The 23,219-nt window shown below is 46.6% G+C and overlaps 1 protein-coding gene across 2 annotated transcripts in view; it reads left to right on the top strand.

Annotated features, from left to right (window-relative positions):
* LOC140726065 (disintegrin and metalloproteinase domain-containing protein 12-like) overlaps positions 1-23,219 on the top strand; it is a 315,802-nt gene that overhangs the window by 192,182 nt on the left and 100,401 nt on the right. For both annotated transcript variants that reach the window (XM_073041991.1, XM_073041992.1), the window contains exons 10-12: positions 3,524-3,608; positions 6,549-6,691; positions 10,451-10,628. In XM_073041991.1, the coding sequence (XP_072898092.1) occupies positions 3,524-3,608; positions 6,549-6,691; positions 10,451-10,628 (406 nt within the window). The remainder of the gene's footprint in view (positions 1-3,523; positions 3,609-6,548; positions 6,692-10,450; positions 10,629-23,219) is intronic.

Genomic DNA, 23,219 nt, shown 5'->3' with positions numbered 1-23,219 from the left:
AGCATCTTCAAGGAGTGGTGCATTAGAAAGTCAGCCTCCTTCATTAAGGATCCCCTCCACCCAGGACATGTCCTCTCACATTGTAACCATCAAGAAGAAGTCACAAACTCAGTGATTCAGGAATAGCTTCTGACCCTCTGCCATCTGATTTCTAAATGGACATTGAATTCATGAACACTACCTCACTTTGTTTTTTATATCTGTTATTTTGAACTACAGTACTTATTTTAACTTAACTATAATAGACATAAATATACTTAATGTAACTCAGTTTTTTTCTTCTATATTTAATTATCATGTATTACATTATTGCTGCTATAAAGTTAACAAATTTCATGATATATGCTGGTGATATTAAATCTGATTCTGATTTTGATTCCAAAACCTCTACAATTGCTTCAGCCATCTCTTTCAGAACCCTCTGGTCCAGGTGACTTATCTACCTTCAGACCTTTCAGTTTCCCAAGAACCTTCTCCCCAGTTATGGTAACTTCACACAGTTCATGACCCCTGACACCTGTAAATTCCACCATACGGCTAGTGTCTTCTACAGTGAAGACTGATGCAAAATACTTATTCAGTTCATCTGCCAGCTTCTTGTCTCCCATTATTAACTCTTCAGCATTGTTTCCCAGCAGTCTGATATCCACACTTGCCCCTCTTTTACACTTTATGTATCGGAACAAACTTTTAGAATCCCATTTGATGTTATTGGCTAGCTTAGTATTCCATCTTTTCCTTTGTAATGACTTTTTTAGTTGCTTTCTGTTGATTTTTAAAAGCTTCCTAATCCTCTAATTTCCCACTAATTTTTACTCTATTACATGCCCTCTCTTTGGCTTTTATATTAGCTTTGACTTCTCTTTGAGCCATGGTTGTGACATCTTGCCTTTAAAATACCTCTTCCTGTTTGTGATGTACATATCCTGTGCCTTCCAAATTGCTTGTAGAAATTCCAGCCATTGCACCTCTGCCATCATCCCTGCCAGTTTTCTTTTCCAATCAGCTCTGGCCAGCTCCTCTCTCATGCCTCTGAAATTCCCTTTACTCCACTACATTACTGATACAGCAGAATTTAGCTTCTTGTTCTCAAATTTCAGGGTGAATTTGATCATATTATGATCACTCGCCCCTAATTATTCTTTTACCTTAAACTCTTGAATCAATTGGGTGTTCATTGCACAACACCCAATCGAGATTAGCTGATTCCCTAGTGGGCCCAACCACAAGTTGCTCTAAAAAGCCATCTTGTAGGCATTCTGGAATCCAGCACCAGCCTGATCTTCCCAATCTACCTGCACATTGAAATCCCCCATGACTATCGTAACATTGCCCTTTGGGCATGCATTTTTTATCTTCTGTACGAGATGCGAGGGATTGGACAGGCTAGATGCAGGAAGATTGTTTCCAATGTTGGGGAAGTCCAGAACGAGGGGTCACAGTTTAAGGATAAAGGGGAAGCCTTTTAGGACCGAGATGAGGAAAAACTTCTTCACACAGAGAGTGGTGAATCTGTGGAATTCTCTGCCACAGGAAACAGTTGAGGTGGGTTCATTGGCTATATTTAAGAGGAAGTTAGATATGGCCCTTGTGGCTAAAGGGATCGGGGGTATGGAGAGAAAGTAGGTACAGGGTTCTGAGTTGGATGATCAGCCATGATCATACTGAATGGTGGTGCAGGCTCGAAGGGCCGAATGGCCTACTCCTGCACCTATTTTCTATGTTTCTATGTACACACCATCCTTACTACTGATTGGGTGTCTGTATATGACTCCCATCATGGCCTTCTTAACTTTACAGTTTCTTAGCTCTATAACAATGATTCAACACCTTCTGACCCTATGTCATCTCTTTATAATGATTTGATTTAATTTTTTACCAACAGAGCAATACTGGCCCCTCTGCCTTCCTGTCTGTCTTTTTTGATACAATGTGTATCCTTGGACATTAAACTCCCAGCTATAGTCTTTCAGCCATGATTCAGTGATGCCTACAACATCAAACATGCCAATCTGCAACTGTGCTACAAGTTCATCTACATTATTCCATGTCCTGGGTGCATTCAGATAGAACACCTTCAGCCCTGTTTGAGCTTGTCCACCTTTTACATTGCAACTCATCCTGTTGACTACAACAGCCTCTCCTCACGACACATTGCCTCTGTTTGTAAAGCAGCTCCCTCATCTTCAGTACTATCATCCATCTTTCCGACAATACTTCTTTCACTGACATATACGCAGCTCAGGATACAAGTCGCACCATGCTCAGACTTTTGATTCCTAACTTTGTCTGAGGTCTTACCAACATCTCTCTTCACTAACTGTTCTGGTACTCTAGTTCCCATCCCCTTGCAACTCTAGTTTAAACCCCACCATGCAGCATTAACAAACCTCCTCACGATGATATTAGTCCCCCTCCGATTCAGGTGCAAACCGTCCCTTCTGTACAGGACCAACCTCCCCTAGAAGAAGGCCCAATGATTGAAAAATCTTATGCCCTGCTTCCTACAACAACTCCTTAACCATGTATTAAACTGTGTGATCTTCCTAGTGCTGGCCTCACTAGTGTATGGTACGGCTAGAAATCTTGAGATCACAGCCTTGGGGGTCCTGCCCTTTAACTTAGCACCAATTCCCTGAACTCCCTATGCAGCACCTCATCACTTGCCCTTCCCATGTCATTGGTGTCTATGTGGACCACTACATCTGGCTGTTCACCCTCCCACTTAAGAATGCTGAGGATTCAATCCGAGATTTCGCAGACCCTGGCATCTGGGAGGCAACACACCATCTGCGAATCTCGTTCTTGTCCACAGAACCTCCTGTCCATTCCCCTTTCTAGCGAATCCTCTATCATCCCTCTATCGCCTCTCCTCCCCGCTTCCCTCTGAGTCACAGAGGCAGACAGTGCCAGAATCCTGACCATCCTGTACCCCGCAAAAGTATCCAAAGTGATATACCTGTGGTTGAGGGGATGGCCACAGGGGTACTCTGCACTGGCTCCTTCACCCCGTCCCCTTCGTCAATGTTATCCAGATCCCTATGTCCTGCACCTTGGGTGTAACTACCTCTCTATATGTCCAATCTATCACCCCTCAGCCTCGTGAATGATCCAGAGTTCATCCAGTTTCAGCTCCAACTCCTTAACGTGGAGTGTTAGAAGCTGCAGCTGGATGTACTTTTCGCAGTTGTAGTTTTCAGGGACAGTGGAGGTCTCCTTGCCTTCCCACATCCCACAAGAGGAGCATTCCACTATCCTGCCTGGCATCTCTACTGTCCTCACAGAGCAGATAGAAAGAAGGAAAGGAAAATAAAAGGTCTTTATTCCCTTTTCTACTTGGGCAGTGGACTTGGTTGAAATCCCCTCCTCTCAAAACTGGATTGGTTGCTGGTCAAAACTCATTTTCACAGGTGCCCTGGAGGGGTTCACAGAGTATACCTAAGAACAGGACAGGGGTAATCCTCTTAACTCTCTGAGAATTCTGGCATGTCCATCTGTCTTATTGTTGCTTTCCCTCTTCCAGAGGTGGAATTTTCGAGGGGGGCACGGCTGGACTGGCGTCTTTTGGCTCCATTTGTTCAGCAAGTCATTCTGGAGGAGTAAACCTGGTGAGTTCACATTCTTCCTGTTTTTCCAGTTCCTGGCATCCCAGCTCTCTCTCGTTGGTCAAATGGTGATCACCACCCATCCCCACTTTCCCAGTTCCTGGCATCCCAGCTCTCTCTCGTTGGTCAAATGGTGATCACCACCCATCCCCACTTTCCCAGTTCCTGGCGTCCCAGCTCTCTCTCGTTGGTCAAATGGTGATCACCACCCATCCCCACTTTCCCAGTTCCTGGCGTCCCAGCTCTCTCTCGTTGGTCAAATGGTGATCACCACCCATCCCCACTTTCCCAGTTCCTGGCGTCCCAGCTCTCTCTCGTTGGTCAAATGGTGATCACCACCCATCCCCACTTTCCCAGTTCCTGGCGTCCCAGTGCATCTCCTTGGTCTTCTTTCTTTAAGGATCGTGGTTTCCCTTCTGCCGTTATCAATGATGCCCTCACCCGCATCTCCTCCATTTCCCGCACCTTGGCCCTCACCCCATCCTCCCGTCACCACAACAGGGACCGAGTTCCCCTTGTCCTCACCAACCACCCCACCAGCCTCCAGATCTAGCCCATTATCCTCCACAACTTCCACCACCTTCAACAGGACCCCGCCACTAAGCACATCTTTCCCTCTCTACCCCTCTCTGCTTTTCACAGGGATCGTTCCCTCCGCAACTGTCTGGTCCACATGTCCCTCCCCACGGATCTCCCACCTGACACTTACCCCTGCAAGCATAAGTGCTACACCTGTCCCTACACCACCTCTCTTACCACCATTCAGGGCCCCAAACAGTCCTTCCAGGTGAGGCATCACTTCACTTGTGAGTCTGTTGGGGTCATCTATTGCATCCGGTGCTCCCAGTGCGGTCTCCTGTACATCGGCAAGACCTGACACAGATTGGGGGACCGCTTCGTCGAGCACCTATGCTCTGTCCGACACAACAGACAGGATCTCCCGGTTGACACCCACTTCAACTCTCCTTCACATCCCCATTCAGATATGTCCATACATGGCCTCCTCTACTGCCATGATGAGGTCAAACTCAGGTTGGAGGAGCAATACCTCATATACCGTCTGGGTAGTCTCCAGCCCCTTGGTATGAACATTAAACTTCCAATTTCTGGTTATTCCCTCCCTCTCCCTTCCCCCATTCCAGTTTCACTCTGCCTCCTCCTCCAGCTGCCTGTCACCTCTCTCATGATTCCGCCTTCTTCGACTGTCCATAGTGCTTTCCCCTTACATTTCTTCTTCACCTCTCCTGCCTATCCCCTCCCTGCTTCCCCTCCCGCACCCCTTGATCTTTCCTCTCACTGGTTTTTCACCTGGCACCTACCAGCCTTCTCCTTCCCACCCTAGGCCCACCTTCTTTATAGGGCCCCTGCCCCCTCCTTGTTCAGTCCTGACGAAGGGTCTCGGCCCAAAACGTTGATTGCTCGTTTCCACAGATGCTGCTCGACCTGCTGAGTTCCTCCAGCATGTTGTATGTGTTGCTTTGACCGCAGCATCTGCAGTGTACTTCGTGTTCACTCTCCTTGGTCAACTGGCGACTACCCATCCCCAGTTCCTCAGTTCGTGGGTTCCCAGCGTACTCTCCTTAGTCAACTGGTGACCACCCATTGCCGTTTCCTGATTTACTGGGGTCCCAGTGTACTCTCCTTGGAAAATTGGTGACCACCCATCGGCGTTTCCTGATTTACTGGGGTCCCAGTGTACTCTCCTTGTAAAATTGGTGACCACCCATCGCCGTTTCCTGATTTACTGGGGTGCCAGTGTACTCTCCTTGGAAAATTGGTGACCACCCATCGCCGTTTCCTGATTTACTGGGGTCCCAGTGTACTCTCCTTGGTCAACTGGTGACCACCCATCACCGTTTCCTGATTTACTGGGGTCCCAGTGTACTCTCCTTGGTCAACTGATTAACAATATTCCCTCTTTTTCCCATTTCCCGGGATCTTAAAGCATTTTCCTTGGTCAACTAGTGACCACCCATTCTCTGGTCCCTGTTGTCCCAGTGAGAAGGTGCAAGTTTTTTTTACACAGATTATGGAGGCTGCGTGGGTTGGTGCTGGAAGCTGGGTTGATGGTGCTGTTGAGAAGCTGTCAGGCAGACACACGAACAGCATTGGCTGGGAGATAGGGAGAAGGGATTTTCTTTAATTGTACATTGTAGCCAGCATTGATATTGTGGGCCAAATGGCCTGTTCCTGAGCTGTACTGTTCTAATTCTAACTGGAATGAAAGGGATATGGATCATGTGCCAGTAGAGGTGATCAGTTTGATTTAGTGAAGTGTTCAGAATAACCATTGTGGGCTGAAGGGCCTGTTCCTGAACTGTTTTGTTCTATGTTGTTACTGGATACAGGAAACGAGAGGGAGAGGCAGATGAGCTGTAGCTCCTGAGCTAATTACTGACTGTACTGTGACCAGGCTGAAGTGCTGCTCCCCAAACAGACACTGAGCTTCGGAACCACACTAGAGTCAACAGGCACACAGGCAGAGTGGGACGGAGAATTAGAGATCAGCAACTGGAGGTTCAGCTCACTTGGGAAGGCTGATTGGAAGGAGTCTGCATGACTCGCAATCTGCAGGGCAGCTGGAGAAATAGAAATGGTTTGCTCTTCACCAAAGTGAACAAACCTCTCAACTGTCAATCTGTTCTATGTGCCACTGACCTGGGTACAGCCTGTTCTTCCACCAGACCGTGATAGCAGATACGCTGGAGGAAGGGGCGTTCTCTCTCAGATGGAGCAACCAAGTGTGAAGCTGTTCAGTTAGTTTTCCAGTTTACACAGTTCATTAATTTAACTGGCTTACACAGTTGATTTAGTTTACTAGTGTACTGTTTATTTAGCACCTTACTACAGTTACAGAGTTGTTTTAGTTTACATAATGCCTTCTGTGACATGAGGGGATGATTTTAGGAATGTATTTGAGATGTGGTTTCTGTCTCCCCCCAGGACATTCACACAAGCATCCTGGCAGTTTCAGCTACCATTTCTCATGAGCTTGGACACAATTTGGGAATCTCTCATGACACAAAGGAACTGAATTGCCAGTGTCCAGATGAGAATGCTGGCTGCATCATGGAAGACGCTGTGGGGTAAGAAGAATCTGGCATGTTAACGTATTTTAGAGGCCAAGGGAATGAGGAATTATTGGCATGGCCCAGTGAGTGGAGTGTGTGCTGACTGGTCACATCACAGCCTGGTATGGAAACACCGAAGTCCAGGAATGGAAGAAGGTAGAGGGTATACAGTTCTGTGCCAAAGTCCGGCAGATATACTCAGCTAGGTTGCCTAACACTTTTTCATGGTACCACAGTTATTGTATGTATAACACTATACTGCTGATGTTAAAAAAAAAATTCGTGACATATGTGAGTGATGATAAACCTGATTCTGATATGGGTCTGTATTGTGGACTGAGAGTGAGAAGTAGGCAGGGAGAGGGGAATCATGGTTGGGAAAAGGGGAAGGAAGAGGGGAGGGTGTTGTAAACTCCAGAGACACATTCCGTAGTGATCAATAAACCAATTGTTTGGAATCAGATTACCTTGCCTAGTGTCTCAGGTCTGGGTGTGTCTATACCCACGTCACCCCCCACCCCGGTACTCCTTCTCTGCCACCTGTCTAACACCCTCTCAGCCCCAATCTCCTGCCTTCTCTCCATATCCCTTTATGTTCTGTCCAATCAAGAATCCACCAGCCTCTGCCTTAAATATATATAAAGACTTGATGTCCACAGTTGCCTGTGGCAAAGAATTCCACAGATTCACCATTCCTTGGCTAAAGAAATTGCTCCTCATCTCCATTCCAGAAGGACGCCTCTCTATTCTGAGGCTTGTCCCCTGGTCTTAGACTCTCCCACCATCAGAAACATCCTCTCCACATCTACTCTATCAAGGCCTCTCACCATTCAATAGGTTTCAATGATGTCACCCTTCATTCTTCTGAATTCTCTTGAATACAGGCCCAGAGTCATCAAATGGTCTTCATATAACAAGCCATTCAATCCTGGAATAATTTTTTGAACCTCCTTTGAACCCTCTCCAGCTTCAGCACATCCTTTCTAGGATAAGGGGCTCAAAACTACTCACAATACTCATGTGAGGCCTCACCAGTACTTTATAAAGTGTCAACATTACATTCTTGTTTTTATACTCCAATTTTCTTGAAATGACTGCTAACGTCACATTTGCCTTCCTCACCACAGACTCTACCAGCAAATGAACCTTTAGGGAATCCAGCACAAGGACTCCCAAGGCCCTTTGAGCCTCAGTTTTTTGTATTTTCTCTCCAGTTGGAAAATAGACAACCCTTTCATTTCTTCTAACAAAATGCATGACCATAACTTCTCAACACTGTATTCCATCTGCCATTTCTTTATCTTTATCCCATTCTCTCTATCTGTCTGAGTCCTTCTGTAGCCTTTCTACTTCCTCAAAACCACCTGCCCCTCCACCTATCTTGATATCGTCTTTAAACTTAGCAACAATGCCATTAATCCCATTATCCAAAACATTGATATATAACATAAAAAGAATTGGCCCAACACAGACTCCAGTGGAACACCACTAGTCACTGGCAGCCAACCAGAACAGGCTCCTTTTATTACAATTCTTTGCTCTTGCCAATCAGCCACTGCTTTATCCATGCTAGAATCTTTCCTGTAATACCATGGGCTCATAGCGTGTTCAACTGCTGCATGTATGTCACCTTGTCAAAGGCCTTCTGAAAATCCAAGTACATAACATCATCTGATTGTCCTTTATCTATCCTGCTTGTTATTTCTTCAAAGAATTCCAATAGATTAGTCAGGCAAGATTTTCCTCTGAGGAAACCATGCTGATTACAGCCAGTTTTATCATGCACCTTCAAGTTCCCTGACACCTCATCCTCAATAATCAGATCCAACAGCTTCCCAACAACTGAGGTCAGACTAACCAGCCTATAGTTTCCTTTCTTCTGCCTCTCTCCCTTCTTGAAGAGTGGAGTGACCTTTGCAAGTTTCCAGTCTTCCAGAACCATTCCAGAATCTAGTGATTCTTGAAAGGTCATTACTAATGCCTCCTTGATTTCTTCAGCCACATCTTTCAGAACCCTGGGGAATAAACCATCTGGTCCAGGTGACTTAAATACCTTCAGAGCTTTCAGTTTCCCAAGAGCTTTCACTCAGGTAATGGTAAGTTCACACACTTCATGCCCCCTGACACCTGGAACTTCCACCATTCTGCTTGTATCTTCCACATTAAAGACTGATGCAAAATACTTATTCAGTTCATCCGCCATTTCATTGTCCCCCCATTACTACCTCTCCAGCATCATTTTCCAGTAATCCAATATCCACTCTCACCTCCCTTTTACACTTTATGTATCTGAAGAAACTTTTAGTATCCTCTTTCATATTATAGACTAGCATACTTTCATATTCCATCTTTACCTTAATTACTTTTTAGCTCCTCCTGTTGGTTTTTAAAAGCTTCCCAATCCTCTAACTTCCCACTCATTTTTGCTCTATTATTCACCCTCTCTTTGGCTTTTATGTTGGCTTTGACTTCTCTTGTTGGCCACGGTTGTATCATCTTTCCTTTAAAATACATCTTCCTCTTTGGGATGTATATATCCTGTGCCTTCCAAGTTGCTTCCAGAAATCCCAGCCATTGGGGCTCTGCCGTCATCCCTGCCAATGTCCTTTTCCAATCAATTCCAGCCAACTCCTCTCTCATGCCTCTGGAATTCCCTTTTCTCCACTGTAATACTGATACATCTGACTTCAGCTTCTCCTCAGATTGCAGAGTGAATTCCATCGTATTATGATTACTGGCCCCTGAGGGTTCTTTTACCTTAAACTCACTGATCAATTCTGGTTCATTGCACAACACCCAATTCAGAATAGCTGATCTCCAAGTGGGCTCAATCACCAGCTACTCTAAAAAGCCATTTTGATTTTCCCAATCTACCTGCATACTGAAATCCCCCATGACTATTGTAACATTGTCCTCTTGGCACGCATTTTCTATTTCCCATTGTAATTTGTGGACCACATCCTTACTACCGACTGGGTGTCTTTATGCAACTCCCATCAGGCGTTTTTACCCTTTGCTATTCCTTAGCCCTATCCACAGTGATTATCTATAGTATTTTGTGTTTACTTATTCTTTCTGTAAGTGTCTGCATGGAAGTGAATCTCAGGGTAGTAAATGGTAACATCTACATACTTTGAAAATAAATTTACTTTGAGCTCATCATTACTGAGCTGAAGTGATATCTGCGTGAGATTCCTCTTCGCCTCGGTGCTCTGTATTCCTTGCTCATCCCATCATGTGTGTGTGGCTGAGTTAGGTGTGCTTGCTAAAGAGAGAGAGAGAGTGTGTGTGAGTGTGTGTGTGTGTGAGTGTGTGTGAGAGTGTGTGTGTGAGAGTGTGAGTGTGTGAGTGTGTGTGTGAGTGTGTGTGTGAGAGTGTGTGTGTGAGAGTGTGAGTGTGTGAGTGTGTGTTTGTGAGAGTGTGTGAGTGTGCGTGTGTGAGTGTGAGTGTGTGTGTGTGAGAGAGTGTGTGTGTGTGTGTGAGTGTTTGTGCGTGCACATGTGTGTGTGTGAGTGTTTGTGCGCGCACATGTGTGTGTGTGTGTGTGTGTGTGTGTGTGTGTTGTTGATCAGTGTGGTGAATACAGTGAGGTAAGTGTAAATGGGTCAGCTCAGACTCAGTGGGCCAAAAGGGCTTTTTCCTTACTGTGTGGCTTGATGAATCTATGACTATGCTGTGAGAGGGTACAAGACCATCTGAGGGAGTCCTTGCCACTGGGTGCATTTGTGCCCTTGTGTTCCACCAAGTTGACACCCATGTGTTTCCTGCCTCCAGCTTTGAGACCCCCTCACAGTTCAGCAGCTGCAGCCACGATGTCCTGAACAGAATCCTGCTCCACGGCGGAGGTATTTGTCTCTATAACCTGCCCAAACTGGAGCTGCTGGTTGGCGGCCCTGTGTGTGGAAACATGTACGTAGAGGAAGGTGAGGAGTGCGACTGTGGCAAGCCCAAGGTAAGGATGGGCTGTGATGGGGTTGCTATAGAGTTACACAGTAATACAGCACAGAAACAAACCTAGAATGCAAACCCATTCATGTCAACCAAGATATTTCACTGACCTAATCCCATATCCCACTCAACCTTTCCTATCCATGCACCTGCTCAACTCTTAATAATTGTAATGTCATCTACAGCTTTCATGGGAAGCTCATTCCATAGACCATAAAACCAAAAGACATAGGAGCTGGATGAGGCCATTTGGCCCTTCAAATGGCTCAGCCATTCCATCAAGGCTGATTTATTTTCCCTCTCAACCCCATTCTCCTGCCTTTACCCCGTGACCTTTGACATCCTTGCTAATTAGGTACTTATCAGCTTCTAATTTAAATATATCTAATGATTTGATCTCCACAGCCATCTACAGCAAGGATCCCACAAATTCACCAAATAAATTACTCATCTCTGTTCTAAAGGGACATCCTTCTATTCTGAAGAAGTGCGCTCTGGTTCTTTGTCAGGTTGAAATCAGTGCCAGAGGTCATTCATTAGTGACACAGCATGAAGTTTAGAAAGAGCTTTCGGCAAGCAACAATTAGCATAGGGCCAATAACCAGAAAGGAGGTGTAAGCAGAGCAGCCATTGTGTGAGTGGGCCAGTGTTAGAGTGTCTGGCTTTGACTCAGCAGGATTGGGTAAGCACAGGCAGAGGTTCTAAGTAATATACAAACAAGAGAAAATCTGCAGATTCTGGAAATCAAAAGCAACACACACAAACTGCTGGAGGAACTCAGCAGACCAGCCAGCATTTATGGAAAAGAGTACAGTCGACATTCTGGGCCGAAACCCTTCAAAAGGACTGAAGGAAAAGAGATGAGGAGTCAGGATGAGAGGGTGGGGGGAGGGATGGGAGAAACACAAGGTGATAGGTGAAACCGGGTGAAGTGAAGTGCTGGGAAGTTGATTGTTGAAAGAGATACAGGGCTGGAGAAGGGGAATCTGATAGGAGAGGACAGAAGGCCATGGGAGAAAGTTTCTAATAAGTTCTTGTTATTCTGTTTGTGCATAGCTAGTGCACTGAGAAGGATTCAGAGGCAGTGATATATTTTTTGTGTGAGATGTGGGAAATTTGGAAGGCCTCCAGTCTCTCTGATAGCTACATCTTCGCCAAGTACACCGAGCTACAGCTCCTTAGAGACCCTGTTAAGGGACTGGAACTGCAGCTTGATGATCTTTGGCTCATATGGGAACTCCCTGGGTGCCTGGTGACTGTTAGGAGAGGTAAAGGGAATAGGCAGCCCCTGTGGCTGTTGCCCTCAATAATAAGTATACCACCTTAGGTAGTGCTGGGGGAAGCTGTAGTGACCAGGTCTCTGGCTCAGTGTCTCAGAAGGAAGGAGCGGATGTGCAGTAGTGGTAGGGGATTCCATAAGTAGAGGAGCAGAAAGCGGACTCCGTAGATGTGAACGGGACATCCAGATAGTACGTTGTCTCCAAGTGCCAGGATTAGGAATGTCTCAGATCGGATCTGTAGCATTCAAAAGGTGGAGGGTGAACAGCCAGATGTCTTGGTACATATTGGTACCAACAATATAAGTAGGAAAAAAAAGGGTGTAAGGAGAGAGAATGTGAGGCAGTAGGCAGAAAGCTGAAAAGCAGAACCTCCAGGGTAGTGATATCTGGATTGCTGCCCATGCCACATGCCAGTGAACATAGGAATAGGATGATCTGGCAAATGAATGTGTGTCTGGGAAGTGGTGCAGATTCTACATTGGGATCTCTTCTGTGAAAGGTATGACCTGTACCGAATGGACACGTCTGCTACAGCTGTTGGGGAGGGTTTAAACAAACTAGCACGTTTGAGTGGGGCACAGGAACAGGACTGGCAGAGCTGAGGATGGGGCAGTTGGTATACAACTAGAGGCAGTGTGTTGTGAGACTGTTAGGAAGGACAGGCAGTGTGTAGTGAGACTGTGAGGAGGGACAGGCAGTCTGAGACAGTGAGGATGGACAGGCAGTGTGTAGTGAAACAGTAATGGACAGACAGTGTGTAGTGAGACTGTGAGGAAGGAGAGGCAGTGTGTAGTGAGACTGTGAGAAAGGACAGGCAGTGTGTGACTGTGAGGAAGGACAGGCAGTGTGTAGTCAGATTGTGAAGAAGGACAGGCAGTGTGTAGTGAGACAGTGAGGAAGGAGAGGCAGTGTGTAGTGAGACTGTGAGAAAGGACAGGCAGTGTGTAGTGAGACTGTGAGAAAGGACAGGCAGTGTGTGACTGTGAGGAAGGACAGGCAGTGTGTAGTCAGATTGTGAAGAAGGACAGGCAGTGTGTAGTGAGACTGTGAGGAAGGACAGGCAGTGTGTAGTGAGACTGTGAGAAAGGACAGGCAGTGTGTAGTCAGACTGTGAAGAAGGACAGGCAGTGTGTAGTGAGACTGTGAGGAAGGACAGGCAGTGTGTAGGGAGACTGTGAGGAAGGACAGGCAGTGTGTAGTCAGACTGTGAGGAAGGACAGGCAGTGTGTAGGGAGACTGTGAAGAAGGATAGGCAGTGTGTAGTGAGACTGTGAGGAAGGACAGGCAGTGTGTAGGGAGACTGTGAAGAAGGATAGGCAGTGTGTAGTGAGACTGTGAGGAAGGACAGGCAGTGTGTTGGGAGACTGTGAAGAAGGACAGGCAGTGTGTAGTGAGATAGTGAGGAAGGAGAGGCAGTGTGAGACCGCGATGAAGGACAGGCAGTGTGTAGTGAGACTGTGAGGAAGAACAGGCAGTGTGTAGTGAGACTGTGAGAAAGGACAGGCAGTGTGTAGTGAGACTGTGAGGAAGGACAGGCAGTGTGTAGTGAGATAGTGAGGAAGGACAGGCAGTGTGTAGTGGGACTGTGAGGAAGGACAGGCAGTGTGTAGTGAGACTGTGAGAAAGGACAGGCAGTGTGTGACTGTGAGGAAGGACAGGCAGTGTGTAGTGAGACAGTGAGGAAGGACAGGCAGTGTGTAGTGAGACTGTGAGGAAGGACAGGCAGTGTGTAGGGAGACTGTGAGGAAGGACAGGCAGTGTGTAGTGAGACCGTGAGGAAGGACAGCAGTGTGTAGTGAGACTGCGATGAAGGACAGGCAGTGTGTAGTGAGACCGTGAGAAAGGACAGGCAGTGTGTGACTGTGAGGAAGGACAGGCAGTGTGTGACTGTGAGGAAGGACAGGCAGTGTTTAGTGAGACTGTGAAGAAGGATGGGCAGTGTGTAGTGAGACAGTGAGGAAGGACAGACAGTGTGTAGTGAGACTGTGAGGAAGGAGAGGCAGTGTGAGACTGCGATGAAGGACAGGCAGTGTGTAGTGAAACAGTGATGAAAGACAGACAGTGTGTAGTGAGACTGTGAGGAAGGAGAGGCAGTGTGAGACTGCGATGAAGGACAGGTAGTGTGTTGTGAGACTGTGAGAAAGGGCAGGCAGTGTGTGACTGCGAGGAAGGACAGGCAGTGTGTAGTCAGATTGTGAGAAAGGACAGGCAGTGTGTGACTGTGAGGAAGGACAGGCAGTATGTAGTGAGAATGTGAGAAAGGACAGACAGTGTGTGACTGTGAGGAAGGGCAGGCAGTGTCAGACTGTGAGGGAGGACAGGCAGTGTGTAGTGAGAAATTGAGGAAGGACAGGCAGTGTGTAGTGAGACTGTGAGCAGGATCAGGCAGTGTGAGACTCAGAGGAAAGACATGCAGTGTGTAGTGAGACTGTGAGGAAGGACAGTCAGTGTGTGACTGTGAGGAAAGACAGGCAGTGTGTACTGAGACTGTGAGGAAAGATAGGCAGTGTGAGACTGTGAGGTGGGACAGGCAGTGTGTGACTGTGAGGAAGGTCAGGCAGTGTGTAGTGAGACAGTGAGGAAGGACAGGCAGTGTGTAGTGAAACAGTTATGAAGGACAGACAGTGTGTAATGAGACTGTGAGGAGGGTCAGGCAGTCTGAGTCAGTGAGGAAGGACAGGCAGTGTGTAGTGAAACAGTAATGGACAGACAGTGTGTAGTGAGACTGTGAGGAAGGAGAGGCAGTGTGTAGTCAGACTGTGAAGAAGGACAGGCAGTGTGTAGTGAGACTGTGAGGAAGGACAGGCAGTGTGTAATGAGACCGTGATGAAGGACAGGCAGTGTGTAGTGAGACAGTGAGAAAGGACAAACAGTGTGTGACTGTGAGGAAGTACAGGCAGTGTCAGACTGTGAAGAAGGACTGGCAGTATGTAGTAAGACTGTGAGGAAGGACAGGCAGTGTGTAGTGAGACCGCGATGAAGGACAGGCAGTGTGTAGTGAGACTGTGAGAAAGGACAGGCAGTGTGTGACTGTGAGGAAAGACAGGCAGTGTTTAGTGAGACTGTGAGGAAGGACAGGCAGTGTGTAGTGAGACAGTGATGAAGGACAGACAGTGTGTAGTGAGACTGTGAGGAAGGAGAGGCAGTGTGAGACTGTGAGAAAGGACAGGCAGTGTGTGACTGTGAGGAAGGACAGGCAGTGTGTACTGAGACTGTGAGGAAGGACAGGCAGTGTGAGACTGTGAGAAAGGACAGGCAGTGTGTGACTGTGAGGAGGGACAGGCAGTGTGAGACTGTGAGAAAGGACAGACAGTGTGTAGTGAGACTGTTAGGAAGGACAGGCAGTGTGTAGTGAGACTGTGAGGAGGGTCAGGCAGTCTGAGTCAGTGAGGAAGGACAGGCAGTGTGTAGTGAAACAGTAATGGACAGACAGTGTGTAGTGAGACTGTGAGGAAGGAGAGGCAGTGTGTAGTCAGACTGTGAAGAAGGACAGGCAGTGTGTAGTGAGACTGTGAGGAAGGACAGGCAGTGTGTAATGAGACCGTGATGAAGGACAGGCAGTGTGTAGTGAGACTGTGAGGAAGGACAGGCAGTGTGTAGTGAGACTGTGAGGAAGTACAGGCAGTGTGTGACTGTGAGGAAGGACAGGCAGTGTGTAGTCAGACTGTGAAGAAGGGCAGGCAGAGTGTAGTGAGACTGTGAGAAGGAACAAGCAGTATGTAATGAGACTGTGAGGAAGGACAGGCAGTGTGTAGTGAGAATGTGAGAAAAGAAAGACTGTGTGACTGTGAGGAAGGACAGGCAGTGTCAGACTGTGAGGGAGGACAGGCAGTCTGTAGTGAGAATGTGAGGAAGGACAGGCAGTGTGTAGTGAGACTGAGGAAGGACAAGCAGTGTGTGACTGTGAGGAAGGACAGGCAGTGTGTAGTAAGACTGTGAGGAAGGACAGGCAGTGTGTGACTGTGAGGAAAGACAGGCAGTGTGTAGTCAGACTGTGAAGAAGGACAGGAAGTGTGTAGTGAGACTGTGTGGAAGGACAGGCAGTGTGTAATGAGACCGCGATGAAGGACAGGCAGTGTGTAGTGAGACTGTGAGGAAGGACAGGCAGTGTGTAGTGAGACTGTGAGAAAGTACAGGCAGTGTGTGACTGTGAGGAAGGACAGGCAGTGTGTAGTGAGACTGTGAAGAAGGAACAAGCAGTATGTAATGAGACTGTGAGGAAGGACAGGCAGTGTGTAGTGAGAATGTGAGAAACGAGAGACAGTGTGTGACTGTGAGGAAGGACAGGCAGTGTCAGACTGTGAGGGAGGACAGGCAGTGTGTAGTGAGAATGTGAGGAAGGACAGGCAGTGTGTAGTGAGACTGAGGAAGGACAAGCAGTGTGTGACTGTGAGGAAGGTCAGGCAGTGTGTAGTAAGACTGTGAGGAAGGACAGGCAGTGTGTAGTGAGACTGTGAGGAAGGACAGGCAGTGTGTAGTGAGACTGTGAGGAAGTACAGGCAGTGTGTGACTGTGAGGAAGGACAGGCAGTGTGTAGTCAGACTGTGAAGAAGAACAGGCAGTGTGTAGTGAGACTGTGAGGAAGGACAGGTAGTGTTTAGTGAGACTGTGTGGAAGGACAGGCAGTGTGTAATGAGACCGCGATGAAGGACAGGCAGTGTGTAGTGAGACTGTGAGGAAGGACAGGCAGTGTGTAGTGAGACTGTGAGAAAGTACAGGCAGTGTGTGACTGTGAGGAAGGACAGGCAGTGTGTAGTGAGACTGTGAAGAAGGAACAAGCAGTATGTAATGAGACTGTGAGGAAGGACAGGCAGTGTGTAGTGAGAATGTGAGAAACGAGAGGCAGTGTGTGTCTGTGAGGAAGGACAGGCAGTGTCAGACTGTGAGGGAGGACAGGCAGTGTGTAGTGAGAATGTGAGGAAGGACAGGCAGTGTGTAGTGAGACTGAGGAAGGACAAGCAGTGTGTGACTGTGAGGAAGGTCAGGCAGTGTGTAGTAAGACTGTGAGGAAGGACAGGCAGTGTGTAGTGAGACTGTGAGCTGGATCAGGCAGTGTGAGACTCTGAGGAAAGACAGGCAGTGTGTAGTGAGACTGTGAGGAAGGACAGGCAGTGTGTAGTGAGACTGTGAGGAAGTACAGGCAGTGTGTGACTGTGAGGAAGGACAGGCAGTGTGTAGTCAGACTGTGAAGAAGAACAGGCAGTGTGTAGTGAGACTGTGAGGAAGGACAGGTAGTGTTTAGTGAGACTGTGAGGAAGGACAGGCAGTGTGTAGTGAGACTGTGAGAAAGTACAGGCAGTGTGTGACTGTGAGGAAGGACAGGCAGTATGTACTGAGTCTGTGAGGAAGGACAGGCTGTGTGTAGGGAGACTGTGAGGAAGTACAGGCAGTGTGAGACTATGAGGAAAGGCAGGCAGTGTGTAGTGAGACTGTGAGGAAAGATAGGCAGTGTGTAGTGAGACTATGAGGAAGGACAGGCAGTGTGTAGTGAGACTGTGAGGAAGGACAGGCAGTGTGTAGTGAGACTGTGAGGAAGGACAGGCAGTGTGAGACTGTGAGAAAGGACAGGCAGTGTGTAGTGAGACGGTGAGGAGGGACAGGCAGTATGTAGTGAGTCTGTGAGGAAGGACAGGCTGTGTGTAGGGAGACTGTGAGGAAGTACAGGCAGTGTGAGACTATGAGGGAAGGCAGGCAGTGTGTAGTGAGACTATGAGGAAGGACAGGCAGTGTGTAGTCAGATTGTGAGAAAGGACAGGCAGTGTGTACTGAGACTGTGAGGAAAGATAGGCAGTGTGAGACTGTGAGGTGGGACAGGCAGTGTGTGACTGTGAGGAAGGTCAGGCAGTGTGTAGTGAGACTGCGAGGAAGGACAGGCAGTGTGTAGTGAGAATGTGAGAAAAGACAGACAGTGTGTGACTGTGAGGAAGGACAGGCAGTGTCAGACTGTGAGGGAGGACAGGCAGTGTGTAGTGAAACTGTGAGGAGGGACAGGCAGTGTGTAGTGAGACTGAGGAAGGGCAAGCAGTGTGTGACTGTGAGGAAGGACAGGCAGTGTGTAGTGAGACTGTGAGGAAGGACAGGCAGTGTGTAGTGAGACTGTGAAGAAGGACAGGCAGTGTGTGACTGTGAGGAAGGACAGGCAGTGTGTAGTTAGACTGTGAGGAAGGACAGGCAGTGTGTAGTGAGACTGTGAGAAAGTACAGGCAGTGTGTGACTGTGAGGAAGGTCAGGCAGTGTGTAGTGAGACTGTGAGGAAGGACAGGCAGTGTGTAGTGAGACTGTGAGAAAGTACAGGCAGTGTGTAGTCAGACTGTGAAGAAGAACAGGCAGTGTGTAGTGAGACTGTGAGGAAGGACAGGCAGTGTGTAATGAGACTGCGATGAAGGACAGGCAGTATGTAGTGAGTCTGTGAGAAAGGACAGGCAGTGTGTGACTGTGAGGAAGGACAGGCAGTGTTTAGTGAGACTGTGACGAAGGATGGGCAGTGTGTAGTAAGACAGTGAGGAAGGACAGGCAGTGTGTAGTGAGACAGTGAGGAAGGACAGGCAGTGTGTAGTGAAACAGTGGTGAAGGACAGACAGTGTGTAGTGAGACTGTGAGGAAGGAGAGGCAGTGTGAGACTGCGATGAAGGACAGGCAGTGTGTTGTGAGACTGTGAGAAAGGACAGGCAGTGTGTGACTGCGAGGAAGGACAGTCAGTGTGTAGTCAGACTGTGAAGAAGGACAGGCAGTGTTTAGTGAGACTGTGAAGAAGGATGGGCCGTGTGTAGTGAGACTGAGGAAGGACAAGCAGTGTGTGATTGTGAGGAAGGCCAGGTTTGAAGTTGGCGTCACTGAGTTGTGCTGAAAAATCACATTCATAATCAGACCGGGGAAGATATCGGGGAAAGGTTTGAAAGGCAAAATTGAAGTAATGGATATGATAGTTTGAGTAGTTTGAAGTGTGTATATTTTAATGGTAGGAGTATAAAATGTTTTTATAAACATTTTTAAAATATGTTTTTAGTGCATGGTTCCAGACATTCTGCAAGTAGTCAATACTTCTATCAGGCTTCTTCTCTAGAGCCTTGGAAACTGCGGTTAATAAGCTTCTTTTAAAGAAGAACAACTTAGGTGCTTCAGTAATTAATAACTACAGGCCTATATCAAACTTACCGTGTTTAAGTAAAATCATTGAAAAGGTTGTCTATCAGCAACTTAACAGCTTTTTGGCACCAAGCAGCTGTATGGATGTTTTCCAGTCTGGATTTGAACAACACCACAGCTCTTGTTGAGTTTTTAAATGCCACCTGCTTATACAATGATGATGATAACATTTCAGTTTTGGTGTTTCTGGATCGTAGTGCTGCTTTTGACATAGTTGACCATGGCATTCTACTGGACTGACTGGAAACCAGGGTTGGAGTTTCAGGTACAGTTCTAAAGTGGTTTAAACTGTATTTACAGGACAGAGACTATTTTGTATCGACTGGTAGCTGCATATTGTATCTGACCGAACAAAAATGACATGCAGAGTGCCTCAAGGGTGCATACTCGAGCCTCTTCTGTTTAACATATACATGCTCCTTCTAGCTCAAATCATGGAAAACAACAAAATATCTTACCTTAATTATGCAGTGTCATCAAGTGACTGTTGTCCCATACAATCACTAAAAAACTGTATTGAACAAATCACTGATTGGATGAGCCAAAATTTCCTCCAGTTAAACAAAGAGAAAACTGAAATAATTGTTTTTGGTGCCAAAAAAGAATAATTAAAAGTCAGTGCTCACTTGGAATCCCTGTTGTTACAGATCACAAAGCAAAGCCAGAAACCTTGGTGTTGTGATGGACTTGACTTAAATTATCAATTACAAAGTCAGCCTACTACCATCTTAACAATATAGCGAGAGCTAAAGGGCTTATGTCTCAGCAAGATCTAGAAAAACTCGTCCATGCATTTATTTGTTAGTTGACTTGACTACTGTAATGGCGTTTTCCCAGGTCTCTAAAAAACCACTCAGACGGCTGCAGCTCATTCAGAACGCTGCTGCTAGAGTCCTCACTGAGACCAAAAATGTAACTGCGCATATCACCCCAGTTCCAGTAATGCCCACCCCTCTCCTTCACCATCCCCATTTCCCTCCTTACCTGCCTATCACCTCACTCTGGTGCTCCTCTCCCTTTTCTGTCTTCCCTGGCCTGTCCTCTCCTGTCAGATTCCCCCTTCTCCAGCCCTGTATCTCTTTCACCAATCAGCTTACCCAGCTCTGTCCACTCTTTCCTTACCCCCACTTTCACACATCATCTTGTGGTTCTTCCTCCCTTTCTTATTCCGACTCCTCATCTGTTTTCCATAGATGCTGCCTGGATTGCTGAGTTTCTCCAGCATCTTGTGTGTGTTTCACTCCAGTTCTCCATTTACTACGCTGGCTTCCTGTTCACATCAGAGGGCTGCCGGTTTCTAAAGCACTGAATGGTCTGGGGCTGAAATACATCTCCCATCTCCTGATGCATTGTGAACCTTCCCTAACTCTCAGGACATCTGGGGCAGGTCGGCTTGTTGACCCCAGGGTCAAAACTAAACATGGTGAAGCAGCTTTTAGTTACCTTCCAACTTTAAACTCTTTTAAATTGAGGCTTTAAGCTTTTCTAATTGCTGTAGCTTGTAATTAGAATCTCCTGCACCGTAACTTCTATTTATCACATCGGCTTTTTGTGTGATTTTATTCTCTTATATACTGTACTGTCTGAAATTTGATGTTTGATTTTTATATTCTGTTCTATGTAACGCGCTTTGAAGTACTTTGTGCTTAAAAATAGCCTTGCTTGCTTGCTATACTGGGTAAGAGTGATGAACTTAGAGCATGGATCAGTATGTGGAATTACAATGTTGTAGCCATTACTGAAACTTGGTTGAGAGGGGAAACTTGGGTGATTAATGTACCAGGATTTCAAAGTTTTAGAAAAGTTAGAGAAGGAGGTAAAAGGGATGGAGTTTCATGACTAATCAGGGATAATATCACTGCTGCACTCAGAGAGACAAAAGGAAAAGTTTCTAAAGCTTCAGAAACCATGATCAAATGAAGCACATGAGGAGTGTAAAGAAGTCAGAAAAGAAATAAATAAGGGAATGGGGAAAACCAGGAGGGGCCGTGTAAAGTCAGGATTCAGGTGAATCCGAAGGCATTCTATACATATGTCAAGAGCAAGAGGATAACCCGGGAGAGGGAGAGGCCACTCAAGGGTAAAGGAGGGGGGAGGACATTTGCTTGGATGCAGAGAATGTGAGTGAGGTACTTAATGGATACGTTGCTTCAGTATTTACCAAAGAATAGGACATGGAGGACAAGGAGATCAGTGCTGAGCGTATAAATAGGTCAGAGCATTGAGAGGTCAAGGAGGAGGAGGTGTTGGGCCTCCTAAAGAGTATTAAGGTGTAGAAGTCCCAGGGCCTGATGGGATTTGCCCCAGGTTATTGACGGAGGCAAGAAACAAGATTGCTAGGCCCTTGACCAGTATCTTCATATTCTCTCTAGCTGCAGCCGATGTCCTGAAGGATTAGCGAGTGGCTAATGTTGTACCTCTGTTTAAGAAGGAAGCAAAGGAAAATCCTGGGAACTATAGACATATAACTCTCAATGTCAGTTGCAAGGAAGTTGCTGGAGAAAATCCCTAGGGATAGGATATGGGAGCATTTGGAAACCCACCAGCCAATTAGGGAGAGCCAGCATGGCTTTGTGTATTGCAGGTCGTGCCTCACCAGCTCAGACAAGGTGACATGAGGTTGATGAGGGTGATATTATATACATAGATTTTAGTAAGGTGTTTGACAAAGTCCTTCATGGAAGACTAATCCAGAAGATTAAGGTCCACAGCGATTTAATGCAGACAAATGCGAGGTTTTGCACTTCGGTAGGATCAACCAGGTGAACAGTAAGGCAGCGAGGAGTGTGGTAGAACAGAAGGATCAGGGAATACAGGTGCATAACAACACACACAAAATGCTGGTAGAACACAGCAGGCTCGACAGCATCTATAGGGAGAAGCGATGTCGACGTTTCGGGCCGAGACGAAGGTCAACATCACTTCTCCCTATAGATGCTGCCTGGCCTGCTGTATTCTACCAGCATTTTGTGTGTATTGTTTGAATTTCCAGCATCTGCAGATTTCCTCGTGTTTGCTCTTTAAATACAGGTGCATAATTTGTTGCAAGTGACATCACAAGCAGATAGGGTCATAAAGGAAGCATTTGGCACATTGGCCTTCGTAAATCAATGTACTGAGTACAAGATGGGATTGAGTATGAGTGAGATGGTATTGAAGTCTACTTTGGACTGTTGTGTGCAGTTTTGGCCATCTACCTACAGGAAAGATTTAAATAAGATTGAAAGAGTCAGTCAAAATTTACAAAGATCCTTTTGTTAGATGTCGACTATACTCTTTTCTATAGATGTTACCTGGCCTGCTGAGTTCCTCCAGTATTTTATGATTGTTGCTTGCAAGGATGTTGCTGGGTCTGGAGGACCCAGGTTACAAGGAAAGATTGAATAGGTCAGGATTATATTCTTTAAAACGTAGAAGAGTGAGAGGGGATTGAGTACGGTGTGCAAAGTTATCAGGGGTATAGATAATGTGCAGCAGGCTTTTTTCACTGTGGTTGGGTGGGACTACAACTGGAAGTCATGCATTAAGGGTGAAAGTTCAGAAGTTTAAGGGGAACATGAGCGGAATCTTTTTCACTCAAGGGGTTGTGAGAGTGTGGAATGAGCTGCCATCTCAAGTGGGGCATGTGAGCTCAATTTCAACGTTTAAGTGAAGTCTGGATAGGTACTTTGAAAGTAGGGTTATAGAGGTCTCTGGTCCCGGTGCAGGCCGGTGAGAGTAGGCAGTGTAAATGGTTTCAGCATGGATTAGATTGGCCACAGACCCTGTTTCTGTGATGTATTTCTCTATAACTCTACAAGTTGGGACTTTCATGTGCTGATAAAGGAAACTTTCTGAACATATTTGACACACTCTATCCCATCTTGTCCTTTTACAGTATAAGAGTCCCGGTCAATATATGGAAAGTTAAAATCACCTACTATAATAACCTTATGGGCTAAGACTTGCACAGTACAATTATTTATTTTATTGAAATAAACTTGGTTGCAGGAAAATAACATGGCTACGGTCTCTGATCTCTCTTCAGATTAGTTCCTCTAATCCCTCGGACTGTTGGGTGTTTGTAATATAGCCCCATTAAATGGTCATATCTTCCTTCTTCCTCAGCTCTACTCAGAATGCCTCATTCAGCAAGCTGCCTGGCCTACGGAGCGCTGGGATGAGAGATT

The sequence above is a fragment of the Hemitrygon akajei genome, chromosome 4, assembly GCF_048418815.1.
Source record: "Hemitrygon akajei chromosome 4, sHemAka1.3, whole genome shotgun sequence".
NCBI lineage: Eukaryota > Metazoa > Chordata > Chondrichthyes > Myliobatiformes > Dasyatidae > Hemitrygon > Hemitrygon akajei.
This window is presented reverse-complemented; position numbering and strand designations above follow the sequence as displayed.